The 23,125-nt window shown below is 34.9% G+C and overlaps 1 protein-coding gene across 1 annotated transcript; it reads right to left on the minus strand.

The window, feature by feature from the left end:
* Positions 1 to 4,320: 4,320 nt before the first annotated feature.
* Positions 4,321 to 22,867, minus strand: LOC127704528 (peroxidase-like protein). The gene is made up of 13 exons (XM_052208619.1): positions 22,776 to 22,867; positions 18,604 to 18,797; positions 17,490 to 17,634; positions 13,860 to 14,077; positions 13,352 to 13,540; positions 12,366 to 12,417; positions 11,253 to 11,353; positions 9,769 to 9,870; positions 9,363 to 9,449; positions 7,729 to 8,449; positions 6,979 to 7,151; positions 4,816 to 4,918; positions 4,321 to 4,396 (listed from the first exon to the last, which is right to left on the minus strand). The coding sequence occupies exons 2-13, from the start codon at positions 18,755 to 18,757 to the stop codon at positions 4,327 to 4,329; spliced, it is 2,115 nt and encodes a 704-aa protein (XP_052064579.1). The 5' UTR covers positions 18,758 to 18,797; positions 22,776 to 22,867; the 3' UTR covers positions 4,321 to 4,326.
* Positions 22,868 to 23,125: the final 258 nt, after the last annotated feature.

Raw genomic sequence — 23,125 nt, forward strand, 5'->3', positions numbered from 1 at the left:
AGAAATCAAATGGCAGTTCACAATATCTTTCAAAATAAAGAAATTATTGCATTCGTATTACTTATCTAAAGTCATTTATAATGACTGATTGAAATTGACGTTGCATTATTTCTGTTATAAAAGAAGAAATATTTGCATTTTTAAGGAACGCGAACACAAATTTAGTATCTTTCCCTGAAATTCTGCATAATTTTTGAAAAAACAACCAATCCTGATGTACAAAGATTACTGAAATCAAATGGCGGTTCATAATTTCCATCAAAATAAAGAAATGTTTCCATTCATATTAAACACAAACAAAATTTTAGGTATTTTTTCTTTATATTTTTTTTAAATTCTCATAAAAAAATCTCATCTTGAGGCCTTTGAAAAAACTAGATACCAAAAAAATTGCATCATTTTTTATCAAAAGAAGAAAACTGGTAATTTTAAACAATGCGAACAACATTTCAGCATATTTTCTCTGATATTCTTTTAATTTTATGCAAAATAACCAATCCTAAACTATAAAAAGTACAAAACTCCAATGGCGGTCAATGATTTCCATTGAATTGAAGAAATGATTGCATTCTTATTCAACAAAAACAAAAGTTTATGCAAATGTATCCTTCAATTATTCACATTTTATAAAAAATTACTCATCTAAAGTCATTTATAATGACTGATTGCAATTGACGTTGCATTATTTCTGATATATGAGAAGAAATATTTGCATTTTTAAGCAATGCGTACAAAAATTTAGTATCTTTTCCCTGAAATTCAACATATTTTATGAAAAACAACCAATCCTGATGATCTATGATTTTAAGCTGAAAAAGGCTATTTTCGACATAATTTTTCATAATATAAAATTAAGAGAAAGAATATTTTTTATGACTTTATCAAATATATGCATTTTAATAATGTAATTTAATAACTGATATTTTCATATTCATTTTTAATCATAATCACATATACCCCCGTTTTTATGTGGTTTGCATTAGGTAAAAAATACCCTTTTGAGGTCATTTTTGAATGCTCACCATAATTTTTTGCGGACACCTGAGTTAAAGTCAACTATTAATTCATAAATATCATAGTCTTATCTTATCAATGATGTGAAAAAGTAATGGGGAATTATGTCTCGTTATTTTGTTACCATGGATACAAAATGCTTAGTTTTCATTTTTCAGAAAAAAAAAATTTTGAAAAATTTTGAAAAAAAATGTTTTAAAACCTAATACTGCATTCAGAAAAAAAATAAACAAATATACAATATGTAGAAATTATTGTAATCATAAAAATTTTAAACATATTCAGACATAACGGTATTATAGTTTTAACTGTGTTGCTATGGACACAATTTCATGATGATACACAAGTTTAAAACAATTTTGAAAACGTTTCAGTTAGTTTCTTAAATGTGCACAAAAGTAGGAAAACTAAAACGCTTATTAAGTTTCACTGTATACACACATGTGTATATATAAATAATTTTGTTAGTATAGTATATCGATAATGGTGTTACCACTTGAAGGAAATCGGGATCCATTGGACAAGGACAGAAATTTCAATAGGTCAACTAGGGAGCCCCTAAAATAATTAACACAAGGGTTCTTTAGCAAACAAAGGGCATAACCAGCAAGGGCGGGTACGGTCGGCCGTCGACCCGATGGTTCCTGCTATCCATCCGACTCATTTCTTGTTTGCCGTTCTGTCCGGGGAGGAATTTTCGAGATTTTCCAAAAAGTTCGATTTCCCTACAAGGAGCCGCGGAAAATCTGTCAGCGGGTGGCTGCGGGTCTTACAACGAGCAGCGGGGGAAAATATACCATCTAGACAATTTTCATATAAGGGGTCCCACTGACTGCCTTAAGAGATGCTTCATGCTTCAGTAACTCCATATGTAATCAAACAAATGTTTCCAATGAAAAGAGGGGGGCGGCCCTCAGTGCCCCTGGATCCGCTTATGGTAGCACTATCTTAACATTAGTAATAGGCATTGGATTAATGAAATTTAAGAAAATAACAATAATCTTTATGTATTGTTAGCAGCAAATTAAAAAATATTGACAATATGATAACTCTTTACATAGGGAAAACTTTTAAAGAAATATATACATGTACATATAATTTGATTTTCACTGAAGCCCATTACAGAAAGATGTTTCTCAAAATTAGTATATTGTCTTTCTTTTAACAAAACAAAAAAATAAGATTTTACTTTGAAACAGGACTCAATGTTTATTACATATTATACATGTGACTTTTTGTCTGTGACTTTCTGTCCTACATTCTGACCGTTATCATGAACAGGAAAAATGATTTTATACCTATTTATATGTAATAGGCTTTGCATCAAATTTATTGAAACACTTAGATCATTGAACCATTAATTTTATAAAATAAGAAAATAGAAAATGCTTTCAATAGGATCTACATATCAGCCAATTTTCGGAAAGATCGGTGACTATGTGTGCCGAAAAAGTTAAAGTGGTTACAGAGAATGAGTATTAAAAAATTGATATTTCAATATTGAATTTCAGTGTGCAATATTTGCATAATAAAACGAACATGAATTAATAACACTTGGTCGGAACTGAAATACACATAGTTAATTTTCCAGCATTTGATGTCTTATCCTGAGACGAGAAAAGTCTGTAATTATTTATCTCATTTAAGCCAATAGCTGTTGCTGTATCTCAGCCGAATCATAAAGCAACCAATCAGATTCTTTATGTGATAAGTAATTATTTCAAGATGGCGTGTATATCGACTGAAACTAATAGCTCCGCATCGTGATGCAAAGCAAACAGCTGTTCTCTTCTTCTTGTCGACTTGTTCCTTGAGGCAGACTTCATTCATGAGATTCTCAGGAAGAATATATAGAAGCTAGTATTATCCTTTAACTTCAAGTTCCGCTATATTGATGATATCTTCCATCAAATTTTGTGACTGTGCTGAACAAATATGCCCCATCAAACTTGAAATAAAAGAAAATACGAAAACAGTTACGTCAGCCTCATATCTCGACTTACATATTATTAGTTACATAGTGTGCTAGTGACCTAATACGGTATATATGGGGTCAGTAAATTCCATATGGGTTGAGAGCGAAGCTCGAATCCCCATATGGAATTTACTGACCCCATATATACCGTATTACGTCACTAGCACACTATGTAACGAATTTATCTTACCGACTATCTTAACATGTGAAATTTAGACTAGTGACCTATTAGAATGAGCAAGTCTCCAATACTGTTAGCATTTAGATACTATTTTTATTGATCCTACAAAAACAGATGCCAATAATAACAACGTGTTAGGTTTAAATGTGTTTGTGAATTTATTTCAGTCTTAATCATCAATTTCTTCGCCTGTTGAAACCTTTCAGATTTGTTCACAGTACCGTTTTGTTTTTATAAAGGGACGCAACACCACTACTGACCGTGTATGAAATAAGCCCCGCCTCCCTTCTAACCTAATATGGAATATAAAGGGACGTAACTCCACTACTAACCGTGTATGAAATAAGTCCCGCCTACCTTCTAACCTAATATGGAATATAAAGGGACGTAACTCCACTACTAACCGTGTATGAAATAAGCCCCGCCTCCCTACTAACCTAATATGAAATATATACGGTCTCCACGCGGACGCTTTTAACCAATCATATTCCTAGAAATGTATAGGAGGTAAGATAAACACACGTACCATAAGGGTCTTTTGAGAACAAAACTCTACGACAAAAGAGATGATTTCAGAAAAAAGAGAGGCGAAACTCAACGTAGAAAACTAAAGACTAAGCAACACGAACCCCACCAAAATCCGGGGGTTTCAATTGTAAACTTTCCATTTTCATGTAGCAACATTCTAGCAGAGTTTTCCCGTTGGCTGATAAAATCAAGCGTGTGATTTTGCAAGTTTTATCGGTTTCCCCTTTTTGAATGTATCTTGAAGTTCAGTATTTTTGTTATTACATTATTTCATATGCAAGATACATCTCCATATTGATACAGTATTCCCCAGCTTGCGTTTCCTATCATGATTTCTTTAATAGAAGGTTGCAACTAACATAAGTTGGTTGAGCGTAATAGAATACCTGAATAACAGATGATCACGGATATGCTCCTAGTGTAGTCATTTTTACGACAACGGTGACAAGGGACAGTGATAATCAAAACCCGTAAGTCGAACAGGCCCTCCTAAAATAAATCATGCATTTCCTCCATTCAAAAACTGCTAAAATATAAATGCTGATGTACATTTGATTTTTTTAAAATAAAAACAAAATCCTTTTCAAATGATGCAAGGTTTTATGAATTATTATTAATATAGATTTTTTTACGTCTTCCAATAATTAAGATTTAACCTTGGCAATTCGTCACAACGTATTCTTTTGACCGGAGGTTTTCTGAAATAATAAAATCATGTCATTACTTCAAATTTGCTAGAATACTCATTCCATGCATTTACATGTAGAAACATTTGAGTTGTGTATTTTTAGATACGATAAGATGCCCGTAATAAAATAAATATTTATGTGATATATTTATAGTTCTGTATACAGCTGCTAGCAAACGAAACCACCAAAACAAAGACATCTTGCCGAAGACTGTTTTTGTCCTCTAATTCGTGTCGTTTCTTTCTTACTCATTGATGTCTGCTTCATATCGCCCATTTTCATATTGGAACATTTAAAACACGATTTTTTAGACATCAGAGGGAGAAAATAATTCATGTGGTTTTTAAGGGCTTTATGATATGATTTGTCATATTGTAGACTACTTTATCTCTCACAATAAATCTCTTTATCTGGCTGGATATACTTACTGACTATCCGGATTTATGAAAATATTTGGCTGTATATACTCCAGGCTTAATGTCCGACAATAAATTCCCGCAAAAGTCTGTCGCTTTATCTCATTCAATTGATCTAAATTAAAAGATAATTTCACACAATCAATAGTGTTTTTTTCTCAACTTGATGTTCCAAATCTATAGATAGTCAATAAGACGAAATATACCAAAGGAATTAGTCAAGAACTGACAATGCCATGGTAAAATCGAAACCGGCCAAAAGACAAATAACAGTATACAAAACATAACATAGAAAACTAAAGACTGAATAAATTTTAGTAATTAATCTTTGGTTACAACCCCTTTCAGTCTACAAACTGAACTCATCTGATTTGAGGTTTTCCATTTGTGCTTTTTTTGTGGAGATCCTATCATCCTATGCTTTTCTTATAGATTATCGACGGTATTTCAAACGGGAGGGTGTTTCTCAGCTACTATCTTATCGAAGGGCGACAGATGAGATGTAGCCAAGAAAATCATCGAGTTTGAAAGACCATTGGTATATAAAAATAAGGAGATGTGGTATGATTGCCACTGAGACAACTATCCACCAAAGTTCAAATGTAGTTGATGTATACAATTATAGGCAACCGTACGACCTTCAACAATGAGAATTACCCATACCGTATAGTCGGCTATATAATCTGTTATCGCTATTTTGCCTTATTTTCTATTTTCTATTTTATATTATGAGGCTGACTTCATACAGCAACTTCTTAAGAAGAAAGATAAGAAGTTAGCAATATCCTTTAACTCTACGTTCCGCTATATAGATGATGTTCTCTCACTAAATAATACAAAATTTGGTTACTATGTTGAACGAATCTATCCCATCGAACTAGAGATAAAGGATACTACAGATACAGTTAAGTCTGCCTCATATCTTGACTTACATCTAGAAATTGACAATGAGGGTCGGTTGAAAACAAAACTTTACGACAAAAGAGATGATTTCAGCTTCCCAATTGTGAACTTTCCATTTCTATCTAGCAACATGCCAGCAGTGCCTGCATACGGAGTATATATCTCCCAATTGATACGATATTCCCGGCGTGTGTTTCCTATCGTGATTTCCTTGATAGAGGATTGCTGCTCACAAGGAAGCTATTAAACCAAGAGTTCCAAATGGTGAAGTTGAAGTCATCCCTTCGTAAATTTTACGGACGCCATCAGGAGTTGGTTGACCGTTATGGAATAACCGTTTCACAGATGATATCGGATATGTTCCTTATGTCGTAACTATAATACCCTCCCTTTTCACGAATGTACTTACCGAATTAGACTATTTACCGGATTTGTAATAACATAAGCAACACGACGGGTGCCACATGTGGAGCAGGATCTGCTTACCCTTCCGGAGCACCTGAGATCACCCCCAGTTTTTGTTAGGGTTCGTGTTGCTTAGTCTTTGGTTTTCTATGTTGTGTCATCTGTACTATTATTTGTCTGTTTGTCTTTTTTTTTTGGCCATGGCGTTGTCAGTTAGTTTTCGATCTATGAGTTTGACTGTCCCTCTTGTATCTTTCGTCCCTCTTTTCTAGCAATAACTGTCTATCTCAAGCGAGTAGCATGATATGCAAAAAGTATCAAAAAAAAATCAGAAGGAAAAATACACCAAATAGCGAAAACAAATGTTTATACGAGTTTGCTTTCCAAATTTGATGTCTCAAAAGTATATTGTTTATAGTGGACGTCATTCAAGTATGGCGTGTTGATAATGAACTAATATTTCAATGATTTGGTTCTAAGATCAGTGAAGGTTTTTCTAATAGTTGAGGTACTAAATGTAAATGACAAACAAATAAGAGAGACAACAGAAGTTAATCGATGATCGAAACCCGTGAGTTTCGAATATACACAACCAACTTATTCAACTGAAGGAATGGCATTTGAGACAACTCATGGTCATTATCTTACCTAGTGTAAACCCTGTCGCTGACAACTCATGGTCATTATCTTACCTAGTGTAAACCTGTCGCTGACAACTCATGGTCATTATCTTACCTAGTGTAAACCCTGTCGCTGACAACTCATGGTCATTATCTTACCTAGTGTAAACCCTGTAGCTGACAACTCATGGTCATTATCTTACCTAGTGTAAACCCTGTCGCTGACAACTCAAAGTCATTATCTTACCAAGGGTGAACCCTGTCGCTGTGAAATTATTTTCGTAAAAGAATCTGTCACCGTGTTTATAATTGAGGAACTGAAGAGCTATAAGGCATCTGAATGTTGGTCCTAGGATAGATTCTGCTGATGCAGGTTTTTCTGATAATCCACCAACAAATAAATCAATATCATCAGGATGACTACAAAATAAATTAAAATTGAATATAAACGTTCGAACAAAGTTAGCCAGTCTCCTGTGTTGTTATTCATGAGTCTTAAGGACTTGAACATATAAAATATATCCAAACGAAACTATAAATCGGTAATATTTTCAAAATTATTGTGCTTAAAAGGAAGCACATTCATCCCGATTAGCAAACAAGTCTCTTACAGTATAATAGCATTTTTCTTAAATTCTTACAGCCGTATTTTAAATAGATAACTACTTTCATTAACTGAACCCCCTCTGAAAACTTTGTTATAAAAATGCCAAAATATCTGTGCCTGTTGGAACAAATATCCTATAACATTTATTCAGTCAGGAACAAATACTGTAATATTTTTTCCAGTGGAAATTATGATACGTATTATATCCCTTTCATTTGGAACTTTTGATATTATATAAGAACTTTTATTCCACTGTTTAAAAATATTGATAGTTTAATCAATATTTGATTGGTTGAGACTATCCCACGTGTCATATTGAACAAATCTTCATAAGGTAATATGCCGAAGCTAAATTTTATTGTTATTTTTTGCAAAAGAGATTTAACATACCTGTATACTTCCGATAAAGCACGTGCAGTAGATTTATCATGATCAACCAGTCCACCATATGCATTACCAAAATGTTTTGCACGATACAAACCGCAGTATTCTCTGTATTCATTGTACCCAGCTATCCCATGATCACGTCCACGTTGTATATTGAGTGCACCAAGGTCAAATGCTTCTCCCGGTTGAACTTCAAACAGATGATTACGCATCTGGTCTGAAAGAAATCGATCTGTTTTGTCCCCTAGTGTTGCAGACATCCACCTACCCATACGCTTGACGCCAAATTTATTTTCGGGATCACGAATTGTTTTTACATCAAAGGATTCATTCTGCATTAAAGACCTACGAAGTTCCTTGAAATCGACACCTGATGCACCCACGTGGTTTCCTACTTGTGAATGTCCATATCGAAAGGCGGTGGCACCAAACTCATTGCATGTAGCTCCATCCAGATAAGGAGAATAAAAAGTTTGATGACCTTCAGGACTACTAGTTAGGCTAATGATGTTAGCATATTTTGGTCCAACCAGAGCGGTAACAAATTCATTAAACACAATGTGCTGGTAAACTCCTGTCAGAATTTTTCTAGTTTCTTGAAACACTTTCTCATCTTTCCATTCAGTGTTCAAAGCTGACAGTTCCTTTGCTATTCTGTTATGCTCCCTTACAAATATTATGTGAAACATCGCAAGCAATGGAACCTCAGAATGTCTTTTGTCACCTAAAATTAGTAATAATTCAATAATAAATAGAATAGATCCACATTGGATGTTATGATGCTGAAATAATAAAACTCAGTGTCCTTCTGCAGTTTTGGTTCTCAATGCGTTTCAACTTCATACTTTATATTGCCTTTTTTTCTTAATGCATCACCGAATCATTTGTAGACGAAACATGACTCTGTCGAACATAATTATAAGTTTTTTTATGTGGTTTTTTTTTCGAATGTGACTTTTTGATAACGTTTTGGAGTTACATTGCCCAATAAAATATGCATGTGCGTTGGCTGTTTATGGTTGATCAATACACAGCCACGTTCGACCGGATTCGGAAAGATACATCTGGTGACTCATACGCTCACTGAATCTTGTCGCTCAAAAAGTCTAGCACTCTGATGACATACTATTAGATGTATTTTTTGTTCGAATGAATGACGTTATTCGTGACATAAAACAAGAAATGTGTATCTACGATTTCCATTTCTGTAGAAAAGGCACTCTTTAATAAGACGATGTCGTATAGAGCTTAAAGAAATAAAAAAAATAGAATCACTACAACATTGTAATGTTTGATTGAAGATTTAAATGAATCCAGCAAGATACAAGATTTAGAACAAAAGACAAATTTCTAATGTTAACTGTGTTGTTTCGTTGCAATATACCCTACATCTTTTTTATTCTTTTCATATCAGACTTCCCATTTTAACCCTTATTCCAAGCTAAAATAGTTTGAAGTTCAATAACGACTAAACATGAACTAAAATATCAATATAAGAAGATGTGATATGATTGCCAATGTGACAACTCTCCAAAAGTGACCAAATGACGTAGAAGTTAACAACTACAGATCACCGTACGACCTTCAACAATGAGCAATACCCATACCAATAAGTAAGCTATAAATAAAATTTATACCAGCAATGAAACACTTCCGTTTACACTCTTCAGGAGCACCAGGTGGCGTGTTTGGAAGTAAATCATTATCTCCAACTGCTAGCTCACCTGTCAGATAAAAAGTAGTTTTTTTTTTATTACTAGTACTTGTTTGAGTAAATATATTAACATTCATGAATAATAAAAGTAGAATTAGTAGTGTATATGAATATTACTTATTTTTTTATTCTGATAGAGGAAATCAGCATTGCATTTATCTGGCTGATTGTTGCAAAGTAGTGTTGAAAAGTTAACCAAGCATGAACATCAGGTTTTGTCAAGAAAAAAACGTTCTCCGTTAATGCTTGTTGTTAGTGGCAAAACTGAATGTTTTGAATGAAGACATGGAATAAAAACTTTGGTCAACAGAATATTAAAGGATTTTTACCATTTGAATATTTCCGTAGCTGGTCCAATCTCTCTTTACTGCTACCATATACACTTGATAAATCTAGATATGATGTAATAACGTTCATTTGTTTTCTCGGGCCTAAAAAAATAAAAAGTTTTTTTTTTGTTTTTTTAAATATTGTACACATTCTTCTTGTAGATTTAGATTATTGTTATCCTCTTTTTTTCCTATTAAGCACAGTATTTTATATATTGTTCGAATCGTTTTCATTTATTTATATATTCTATTCTGTTAATAGGTACACGATTTTATAATGTTAATCAAAGTGTCTGGAATATAACAACTTTCCTACACCAATACACTCTGCCTTAAACATCGAAATCTCCAACTATCAAACAAAAACATTTCTGACATGATAAATACAAAACTTTAATTACTAAGAGGCAGAATTAGAAAAGGGGAGTTAACCCCTGTAATGTGATTATAATTCAGGAACTGTATAGTGAAATTTCAGATTTTTGTGCTCAGACTTAACACTCCTCCTTTGGATAATATTTTATAATCAAGTTTGAGTGAAATGCTTGAATTAAAACAATCATTCAAACTTGATAATAACATTTCTAAAATCTCAGCACGCGCATTTACAAAACTTCTGTTGATCACACAATTTTATAGCTTCTAGATAGAACTTAGATGTGTAGTATAATTTGATCAACTGATTTCTATTCGACGTCCAGTGGTAAATATTGCATGCATATTCAGAACATATAACCTGATAGTGCGATATTACAATGATTCCGATTTTGAACTTAACTGACACGCTGAGTCGGCTTTGTTAAGTTCTACCTCACACATAACACTCCATTATATGTCATCCTATACTTGAACACGTGTTTCTGATCCCCAATTAGAGCCAACAAATGTTTGATTCCTCTCCTTAATGTTGCATGTTTGAAACAAAATCATCAAACACTAATTCAAAAAGTTAAGAGGTAACGTAAAAGGGACAAACATTCGTCACTTTCCTCAAAGTGGAAATCATCGAAGTAAACGCGGTATTTAGATACAACCGAGAAGAGAACGTAACTTGGGGACCAGCAAGACGAGGATCCTAGATCCGGACCAACGAGGCTGGCACGCTACTCCGATACCAACAAGGCGGGCACGCTACTCTGAGACCGACGAGGCGAGCACGCTACTTCGTGACCACCGAAGAAAGCACGCTTCTGCGAGACCACTGAAGAGAGCACGGTACTTTGAGACCACCGAGGCGAGAACACTATGTCCAGATCAACGAGACCAGAACGCTTCTTGAGAACCACCGAAAAAGATCTGAAGATCACTGAGGCGAGAATGGTACTCCAAGACCACTAAGGTTAGCACTCATCGTCAAGGGAATCGAGGCAAGCACACTTATTAAAGACAACCAAAGCAAACAAGCTATAATTAAACGATCGACCGAGTTGGTGTTAGACTGGTAAAAAAATGAAGAAGTGACATCTATTGTCATTTATACATACCAGGATAGCATCCAGGTGACGAGGCAGGCAGTGAGCGAACGAAATGCATGCACGAGAACTTAAACTCATCTTTTGGTGTAGAAAATGAAAAACATTCATGCCTACAAACGAAAACAGAATATGATACCATTTCTTCTTCCTTGATTAAAGGGGCATTAGCTACGACATATAAAAAAACAAAATATTATTTTGTTTTATTCAATCATTAATTCAAATGAAATAGTGAAATAACAATTCGCTTTTAACAGGCAGTATAGTTCAATTTTATTAAAATAAGCTAAGAAACATCGCTGATGAATTATTCACTTGCAAGTGAATAATCGACCTCATTCAATTTAACCCCATAGCTAGAGATTGGTTACGCATGTATTAGGAGTGTTCAGTCATTTAAAGGAAAAGAATGTCAACATTGAAAAAAAAGGTTAAGCATTTCGTTGACTGATGCGATTCACAAAAGATCATTCTTATACAGGTAAAAACGATGATTAACTTATTTTTTAACTATAATATGCAATCAAACAGATCAAGAAAAATCCAATTGCATGAAGTCGCAATCTATGTCTTGTTTGTGTTTATTTCGGGTTATGTGACCGTCGGCAGTCTTCGGAGGTCATCTCAATGGTTAATTAGATGGCCTCTAGACTAAAATACACACGACAATGTTGATATATATTACTGAGTCCACGCATTGTTAATTGTTTATTTCAGACTTATTATAATTTGGATATACGATTAAGTATGTTATAAACCAAATATGAGAATTTGAGTCAAATTGGTGAACATGAATTTGACAGCTTATGCCCCTTTAACATACTAATTTTTCATCCAATTTTGTATTGAAATTCCAATTAAATTAACAATTACCTAATTAATTAGAAACATGAATTGATGATGACGAGAAAGGCAATCAAATCATTGGTAGATATCATTATTCGGTCCACAAAACTTTAAAACTGACCTAAAGTTCCATGTTGTATTTAATGACATTTTGTATTTTCATAGATATCTTGCAAAGTTGCGGTATTCAATAAATATTTTGATCTCTTTGATTCTTCTTTAAAAATGAAAGCTACGATTCGTGCTTATGAGATAGATGTGATTGATAAAAAGTACCTGTTAACTGGTGTGTTTCCGTTACAACAAGAAATACTTGTACCATCTGACTCTAAAACAAAATCAAATTATTACAAGGATCAGTAACAGATTCTACTGATTTTTACAGTTTTTTCTTATGCTGTACTATAACACCACTACCCCAGGTTAGGGGACAGTTTGGAAACAGCAAACATGTTTAACCCCGCCAGATTCTGTATGTGCCTGTCTCAAGTCAGGAGCCGGTATATGTAATTCGGTGGTTAACATTTGTTCCTGTATAAAAATTATGATATGTGTTTTTCGTTTATTGTTTAATGCATGTACATAAATCAGGCCATTACTTTGCTCGGTTGTTTTACATTAGTCATTTCGGGGCTTTTTATAAATTACTTTGCGGTATGAGTTTCGCTCATTGTTGAAGACCGCACAGTGACCTTTATTTGTTACCTTTTACTTCATTTGGTCTCTGGTAAGGTTTTGTTTCACTGGCAATCATACACATTTTCTTATATTTATGTTAAAAAAGGGCATTCCACATCTTCTTATTTTTATAATCCAAGTTGCTCTGCCGACACGAATTTCTTGATACATCGTCATAGGATTTGTTCACAATCAAATCAGTATTAGTCATATTTTTTTCTAATAACGGATAAAGAACTTTTTGAATTCAGTGTTTTTTGCAAAATAAGTTCGAAGCAGTTTCATTCTCAAAACAAAATCTCAAAACATATGCAGAGATGAAAATTACAACACATCAAAGGATAACGAATCTTTTATATGGAAAAGTCATTAATGAGAGCATTTGTTTATCAGAGATCGTTGATCCTTATCATTAAGAATATGTTGCATATAAGATATGATTTCACAAACATATCAGGTGATTTGAGTTATTTTATGTGAGTAACATATTGAAAAAAAAACAATTGCTTCGATTTTTTTCTATCATACTAGCTGTTTTTGAAATACAGTTTTGTTTTCTCAAGATAAATATGTCTAAAGGAAACCTGTAAATATTGGCGTTGCTACAATATCATGATCAACAAATTGTCCAAAGTGTGTCAAGGCCACTGTAAATCTGTTGCTTTGAGGTGCAGATTGTTCACTTTTCAACACAGCATTAGAGATCACCCGGGGACTTTTTAAATCGTCTCCATTCTTCCCTTTTATGCGTGGAACTGAACCCAAATTATTGGCTGTAAATATAAGTTTATATCCGCATAAACAGTTGAATGGCAGTGATTATATAAAAATAAATAAAAGTCAGCAGAGGTTTGAAACAGTGGTTTTAATCAAAGACAACAATGTATGTTACATTTTATTTAACTGAAGATAGTGCTTTAAAAGGGAATGCAAACTGATACTGATCTTTCTTCATTTAAAATTTGAAGCAGTATATTCGAAGAAAAAGGAATAATATGTAGACATTTTTAATATTTCAACAGAGAAAAGGAAATATAGATAAAAGAAAGTGAAGCAAGGAACACATTTTATTCAAATTTAACACAAACTTACGGTCCCCATATGTTGGTTCCAAAAACCTGGATTGTGGAGTAAAAGCTGCACCCTGAAGTTTGTTCTCTAGGTTATTACATGTTGCGTCTATGTTCCGATAGGGGGCGTCTTTATCACAGGAAATTTGTTCTCGCTGATCACAAAATGACTCGACCGCTTTTTCGACTAGATCATAAATAGCTGTTGGTTGTACTGCAGGTGCCCGCATTGTCCGTAAACTACAATAACAAATAAATTCCAATTTCTTTGCATCATGTAAGCATTTCGACAGTGATGTTCGATAACAAACTATCTAAAAAACCCAACCCAAACATACAATTTACCAATATGGTATATATACAATAAAACTGATTCAACTGTTAAAGCTGACTGAAAATGAAAAAAAAGACTGAAGTTTTTCAAATGGTTTTGGTGAGAAAACTTGTTACTTGTACTGTATACAAGTCAGGGGCCTGTATTTCAGAGGTGATCGTTTGTGCATGTCTGTCATATTTGTTTTTCGGAAATTGTATTGTCTAAAATATGTCTTATTTACCTCGTTGGATTTGTTTTACATTTTTTATGTCGGCGCCTTTTATAGATGACTACATGTATGCGGTACGGGTTTTTCTCTTGTTGAAGGCCGCACGGTGACATATAATTGCTTTTATCATCGTAATTTAAACTATAGTGAATAACAATTGTTGTCTCATTGGTAATCATACCACATTTTTATATGTATGATTTTAGCAACTTTATAATCCCATTAATGCATATTTATTATGTGATTGTCAATGAGACAGCTATCGACAAATTGCAGAGGACGCTGATGTTAAAGACTAACGGTAACGGTACTCGTTAAAAACCAGCAAAATCATATCGTGCATAAGCTATAAAAGTTCCTGGAGTAGCAATATGTAAAACAAAAAAGCAAATGGCCTGATTTGTGCTAAAATAAAATACGAGAAACATATACGATAGACAGCAGGCAACGACAAGCACCGAATGATAGACTTGGGACTTGGGACAGGCACCGAATGATAGACTTATGCCTTGGGACAGGCACCGAATGATAGACACATGACTTGGGACAGGCACTGAATGATAGACTTATGACTTGGGACAGGCACCGAATGATAGACTTATGACTTGGGACAGGCACCGAATGATAGACTTATGACTTGGGACAGACACCGAATGATAGACTCATGACTTAGGACAAGCACCGAATGATAGACTCATGACTTGGGACAGGCACCGAACTTAGACTTATGACTTGGGACAGGCACCGAATGATAGACTTATGACTTGGGACAAGCACCGAATGATAGACTCATGACTTGGGACAGGCACCAAATGATATACTCATGACTTGGGACAGGCACCGAATGATAGACTGATGACTTGGGACAGGCACCGAATGAAAGACTCATGACTTGGGACAGGCACCGAATGATAGACTTATGACTTGGGACAGGCACCCAATGATAGACTTATGACTTGGGACAGGCACCCAATGATAGACTCATGACTTGGGACAGGCACCCAATGATAGACTTATGACTTGGGACAGGCACCCAATGATAGACTCATGACTTGGGACAGGCACCGATTGATAGACTCATGACTTGGGACAGGCACCGAATGATAGACTCATGACTTAGGACAGGCACCCAATGATAGACTTATGACTTGGGACAGGCACCCAATGATAGACTCATGACTTGGGACAGGCACCGAATGATAGACTTATGACAGGCACCAAATGATAGACTCATGACTTGGGACAGACACCGAATGATAGACTCATGACTTGGGACAGGCACCGAATGAAAGACTCATGACTTGGGACAGGCACCGAATGATAGACTTATGACTTGGGACAGGCACCGAATGATAGACTCATGACTTGGGACAGGCACCGAAAGAAAGACTCATGACTTGGGACAGGCACCGAATGATAGACTTATGACTTGGGACAGGCACCAAATGATAGACTAATGACTTGGGACAGACACCGAATGATAGACTCATGACTTGGGACAGGCACTGATTGATAGACTCATGACTTGGGACAGGCACCGAACTTAGACTTATGACTTGGGACAGGCACCAAATGATAGACTCATGACTTGGGACAGGCACCGAATGATAGACTTGGGACAGGCACCGAATGATAGATTTATGACTTGGGACAGGCACCAAATGATAGACTCATGACTTGGGACAGGCACCGAATGATAGACTCATGACTTGGGACAGGCACCGAATGATAGACTTGGGATAAGCACCGAATGATAGACATATGACGTGGGACAGGCACCGAATGATAGACTCGTGACTTGGGACAGGCACCGAATAATAGGCTCATGACTTGGGACAGGCACCAAATGATAGACTTATGACTTGGGACAGGCACCGAATTATAGCTTTAGGACAGACACCGAATGATAGACTCATGACTTGGGACAGGCACCGAATGATAGACTCATGACTTGGGACAGGCACCGAATGATAGACTTGGAACTTGGGACAGGCACCGAATGATAGACTCATGACTTGGGACAGGCACTGAATGATAGACTCATGACTTGGGACAGGCACCGAATGATAGACTCATGACTTGGGACAGGCACCGAATGATAGATTTGGGACAGGCACCAAATGATAGACTCATGACTTGGGACAGGCACCGAATGATAGATTTGGGACAGGCACCAAATGATAGACTCATGACTTGGGACAGGCACCGAATGATAGACTTGGGACAGGCACCGAATGATAGATTTATGACTTGGGACAGGCACCAAATGATAGACTCATGACTTGGGACAGGCACCGAATGATAGACTCATGACTTGGGACAGGCACCGAATGATAGACTCATGACTTGGGACAGGCACCGAATGATAGACTTGGGACAAGCACCGAATGATAGACTTATGACTTGGGACAGGCACCGAATGATAGACTCATGACTTGGGACAGGCACCGAATGATAGGCTCATGACTTGGGACAGGCACCAAATGATAGACTTATGACTTGAGACAGGCACCGAATGATAGACTTGGGACAGGCACCGAATGATAGACTCATGACTTGGGACAGGCACCGAATGATAGACTCATGACTTGGGACAGGCACCGAATGATAGACTTGGTACTTGGGACACGCACCGAATGATAGACTTATGACTTTGGACAGGCACCAAATGATAGACTCACGACTTGGGACAAGCACCGAGTGATAGACTTGGGACTTGGGACAAGCACCGAATGAAAGACTTGGGACTTGGGACAGGCACATACAGAATGGAGCGGGTGTTTTTATGATGGTTTTCTTTAATATTGCGTCCCTTCACTAGAGGTGTTTGGTGTTAATGGCGTTTGTGATCTTTTGTACTGTCATATACTTTTTTTTGTAATTTCGGTTTTTCTTTGAAGTATTGACTGTAATGTGCATTTCAGCGTGGGCCAAGGCTCCGTGTTGAAGGCCGTACTTTGACCTATAACTGTTAACTTTTTATACATTTTGACTTGGATGGAGAGTTGTCTCATTGGCACTCATACCACATCTTCTTATTTATATCATATTGTATTTGCAGTTTACATTTCAAATTACATGAGACATTTAACATAGGTCACCATTACCGTTGATTCACAGAGGAGACAGCTTTTTCGGTAATTAGCACCACTCTAGATGACATTCTTAGTTGTTGTTGGTTCTGCGATGAACTGAACAAGTTTAACAAATCTATTGACGATCTTGTACTTTGTGGTCCCCTTCTGCCTATTTCTAAGATAAGAAAGCTAATAACAGTACTGTAGTTGATTTATGAGCAAGTTTAACTTAATTAATTGTCAAGTTAGTCATGCAATTATAATGAGTGGTTTTGAAGTGATTTTTAGTGTTGTGCTCAAGGTAACAGTAACTTGGCCATGTATACTTTTGTTTTACAGTTAGACCATTATACGTCAGAGGATTTATAAATGTTTGATGTCTAAGGGTTTTGTACCCAATCACTGGGTAGGACTTGAGAGTTCATTTTAAAGGAGTAACATGTTTGATATCATTTTAGCAGGATATATTGCATTGTCGGATCATCCAGTTTATGACGGGAAGCGGTCTTCTCAAACATTATTGTGTATTGTTTTGTTGACTGTTTTTTGTCTTTTCATAATTTTCTATTTGTCTATTTTTCTTCGACTTGTAGTTATTAATTACTTTCTTGGTAGTTCCTTCCCCGTTTGTGAGGGTGAAATAATCTTACAAAGATATAAACAATCTTCTGTATACTTGGCTCTCACAGAGATTGGGAACCAAGAAGAGACTGCTTCTTTTTGACACATGATATGTAAGTATTTTGATATCTATTGTGTACCACATGCGATTAGTAAATTGAAGGAATAATTGAAATGTCTCAGTATTTTTCACACTCATGGTGTATTAAATATAATGGCAAACATGTGGAAAAGATAAACTGTTAATTTTGGTTTCATTTGTACGTTTCGGAGTTTAGTGTGGCGTCCATTTTGCTAAACTAATATACATTATTAACTAGGGGTCAGCTGAAGCCCGCCTTCTGGTGCGGTATTTTCTCGCTGCGTTGAAGACCGATTGGTGGCCTGGGGCATTTTTCGGCTCTTTGGTCTGTTGATGTCACATTCCTTGTTCCATTCTCTATGATATGTATAATCATTAATCCGTCAATTATTACATAAACAATTTAATCATAATATAAATTGTAAAATATGCTACACTTACGTGGTGTCCTTTGATTGGTTGTGTTCGGAATGCTGTTTGCTGCTGATGTGACCGCTTCATTTACAAGCGTTTTAACTATTGATTGAGTATTTCCATGGTGACATAAAAGTAGAAGAGACAGTACAGACAGACACTTTACGTTCTCCACCATCATGTTGGATTTCTTCAAGAATTTAAAGTGACGAATGTTAACACTGAAAAAGTCAGGAGATAGTTTACATTGTTGTGTCTTTCAACCCTCGGCTTCGCTTCGTTTTTTACAGCTTCATAGAATATGACAAATTTGACTTATCTAAATATGTGTATTTTTCCAAAGAAGAACAAAAGTATTGTATTAAGTTTACTTGACTTTTATAAGGTAAACGCATCACATATAGAAAGAACATACAAATAATTCATGATGTTTTGGTCATCTAGGTAAACAAGTAGTTATGACTAATACCACACCTTCTGTGTATGGTGTCTCTGTAGTGTCCAAGAAGAAAATATACTTTTTGTGGGCGCAGCAAGTATGTAATTGTTCTTTAAATTTGTCACCACCTATTGTTCATCTGCCAGCTAAAATAAGACTTTATATTTGTTTTATTGGATAATGGCAGACGACATTTGCTAAGAAACCAAGTAAATAGATTCATCATAAATACAAGGACTAAAATTGTGTTAGCCAGATCCGCGTTTCGACTGCAGAAGACTCATCAGTGACGCTCGGATAAATAGAGGGAAATAAACAGTCCAAATAAAGTAAAAAGTTGAAGAACACTGATGACTCTTATCGATCAATCGACAGTACTTGAATCCGCTACTCTCCTGAAGGGACGGAATCGGCAAGGTAACGACGAGTGTCACATTGATATGAAAATATAGAGAAATGGTATGTTTGAAAACAAGACAATTACCCCTTAAATAATTACAACAACAGGTCACAAGCCATCAAGAAGGACAAAACACATACCTTATAGTATGCTATTAAAGTCCCTGAGATGTAAAGACAAAATGTGAAACAAATTGAAATCAAAAGATAAAACCCACATCCTTATTTATGCTAAAACAAAAGAAACGAGTTCAATACTCACAAACCGATGTTATTTAGCCATTTTTCCCCATGCCAGTTTTTCCCCATGTGAAAAATTGGCATGATCTCATTTTTCCCCCGGGGAAATTTTGGATTATTGCAATTCTTCCCTCCGCGGGAAATTGACAATACGTATACGTGTAGCCACTTTTCCCCCATATATTTTTCGTATTTTCTTAATAAATGATTGATTCCTGGAATGCTAAAATACTATGTTTTTCGTCTTGGGTTGCTATGAAGAAATGTTGGGTTCTAAATGTGTTCGTTTTGTTGAAACGCGTGCAACTAGAAAGGTCTGGGGTCATGGAATGTTTGAGCACCTATATTCTGAAACAACTAGAGGTGCATTCGAAAAAAAAATATTCATTTATTGACTCTGTTCACAAATTCGAATTTATTCGTATGGCTTACATGAAAATGTGTTTCTATCCATAATTACTGTGGATAAAAAATGCTACTGTAAAATTCTGAGATTAACACGTTCATCACACGAATGAATCTATTTAATATTCATTAAGATATTTTGACCAGTTGATACATTGTTTAATAAAATTGCCAACCATTGATATTATTAGTGAATTTTTCCATCCATTCATACATGTATATTCTGAAAAACTTACATCGGTATAAAACTTATTAGGGCCCCGCCTAGTGGCGGGTCGCCATATAGTGACCAGTCTGTCCGTCCGTCAGTCTGTCCGTCCGTCCATCCGTCCGTAACTAATTGTGTCCGTTCTATATCTAGAGAATCGTTATAATTTTATACCTTATACTTGACATGTATATTCATCAATTATTGACTTTTGACGAGTTCAATACGTAATATATGGACCTGTTCAGATTATATTGACCGAGGACGAAGTCCGAGTGTCAATATAATCTAACAGGTCCATATATAACGTATTGACTGAGTGAAAGTCTTTAATTTATATATTACATATGTAAATTATGTATTAGGAAAATGGACTTCAATGTTCTTTCTGTGTATTTTTAAATATTATTTTGCAAGATTTTTAACATGCTATTGAAAATATCAATAAATAAGATTAACTTGTTTTATAGTAATCAAAAACACAACATCCTTTTTTTCTGTTTAAAACAAATAAGAATTCAAATGGAACTCATTTCAGTCTACTTGCAAATTTTCTTTTCGTACTCTGCGGCGCTTCCGCCAGGCTTCAGATACATGAAATATTGTTTGAAACACGTGATTGTAATATCCAATGAAAACAGGAGAATGCTACACCATATGTAATATTAACCAATGTTTGTACAACTCCCTAGGTCAAAGGTCAAGGTCAAAAAATTTGCTTTCAGTTGACAACCCCATGTCCTATGGTAAAGATCGTGGCATGTACATTAACCAACACCAGAGGATGTGTCAAACTGTATGTACAACTTCTTTGATTAAAGGTCAAGGTCAAAAACTTTGGTTTCAGTTGACAACCCCATGTCCTATGGTACAGATCATGTCCGCTCTATATCTTGAGAACAGTTATGATTTCACTTGACGTGTATATTAACCAACACTTGAGGGTGTTTCATAATGTATGTACAACTTCCTAGGTCAAAGGTCCGTCCGTCTGTCTGTCGGTCCGTCCGTCCCTAACAAATTGTGTCCGCTCTATATCTTGAGAACCGTTACGATTTCATACTTTATACTTGACATGTATATTAACCAACACCAGAGGGTGTGTCATAATGTATGTACAACTTCCTAGGTAAAAGGTCAAAAACTTTACAATGATCATTTTCCAAGTTTTTGCTGATCTTCAATTGTAAACGTTTTTTTTTTTAATTTATTCCACAATTTTCCTGAAAGAAATAATTTGCTTCTTTGTGTTATATTTTTTTTTTATTTGTAGTAAAATCCATACACCCTTTTTCAAAATGTTGCAGCCCCTCAGCAAATTTTCATTTTTTTAACATATAATTAGTCTGTCTACTAATCTGTCTATTAATGAACAAGTCTGTTAACATGTCCACATGCAGCCTTTCTACATATCCACCAGTATTTTTGTGTGTCCACTAGTCTGTCTATGGGTCCAACAGTTTGTCAATATGTTCACTGGTCTGTGTATGTGTCCACAATGATTGTCGATCCAGTTCTTCCCCCGGAAAAATTAGCATGGGGAAAAATGGCCATAGGACAACGAAACTAACGCTAATATTTGGATTATAGACTCCTTGCTTGGAACAGTTAAAATGTCTGGGTAGCAAATCAGTTTTGGTTATGTTTTAAACTACTAGTATTGAAAATAAGATAAATGTTAGTAACGACGAAGATAGTTTTCAAAGATCTATTTACATTGATAGTTTCGTTCTGTGGGTATCATAAGCCCAGGAGTCAGCACTTATGTGCTAACATGAAATATCATGTTCATTTTCTGTAAATTTAGTGTTTATAAAATTTTAATGTTTAATTATTCAAATTTTAACCCATTGCCTTAACCGTATTTGGCACAAAATTTAGAAATTTTCGGTTATTACTGCTTCTTTACGTTGTAAAATTTTATTTGGCTTTGCAACTCTTTTGATATGTGTCTTATGTGAACGAAACCCACAGCAAGTCTGACTTACTAACTTATAAGTCTGGTATCTATGTTGATATTTTACAATGTTAAATTGATAACCTTTAAGAATAAACTTAATATCTAAAAGACTTAATACCACATATTCTTAGTTTTAAAGTTAAACAAATCTACCACATATTCTTAGTTTTAAAGTTAAACAAGAAAAAAAATAGGAAAAATCGTCTATTTGTGGATGATATTAAGTGAAGAGTTAAACGAGACAGAAATATCCAAATCAAGAAAAGGACATTTTGTGCTGCTGCTATTTGACATTTTTAGAGAATTCTTAATAATCTTTGTTATTAATCAAAGTAACAACCGGTTTAATATTGTAACATGCCTTCTCACAAAGGATTTTTTTTTATCGAATTATCAATTTTAATAATAGGCAGATAAATTCCCTTGATTTTTAAATTTATAGAGATAACGATGAATAAAAAAAAACTAATTACAAATGTAGCATTTTCAAACCATTAAAATAATTTTACGATTACAATAGTTAAATCATACACGTAAAGAATACTTACCGATTATATTAGTATAAATATGTCGTCAAAAAGTAAATTTACTCTACATCTCATGTAAAATGAATATTTCAATTCCCAAAACCTGCACTAGAACTAAAAAAACCTTTACAATTCAACCTATTTTTCTATAACACAAAAAAAAACCTTTAAAATTTCACCTATGTTTCATTACCTTATTTGAATAAAAACATGTTTAATATATATAATCCCTGAAGTATAATACCTAATGAAAGTGATCCAAGTTGTTAAACATATTTTATCACATTTTTTATAGAAATTACTATGTACTATATTGACTTTTCGAAGAAAGCAGAATAATAAAAAAGTAGATATTTTACACAAATCAATAG

Source organism: Mytilus californianus, unplaced genomic scaffold, assembly GCF_021869535.1.
Source record: "Mytilus californianus isolate M0D057914Y unplaced genomic scaffold, xbMytCali1.0.p SCAF_6, whole genome shotgun sequence".
Taxonomy (NCBI): Eukaryota; Metazoa; Mollusca; class Bivalvia; order Mytilida; family Mytilidae; genus Mytilus; species Mytilus californianus.

Coding starts and splice junctions, on each gene's coding strand:
- LOC127704528 (XM_052208619.1), bottom strand. CDS start 18,757: ATGATGGTGGAGAACGTAAAGTGTCTGTCTGTACTGTCTCTTCTACTT. Junction 8,450..9,362: donor ACGGAAGTGTTTCATTGCTG/GTATAAATTTTA, acceptor TACTAATTTTAG/GTGACAAAAGACATTCTGAG. Junction 4,397..4,815: donor TTCATAAATCCGGATAGTCA/GTAAGTATATCC, acceptor TTATTATTTCAG/AAAACCTCCGGTCAAAAGAA.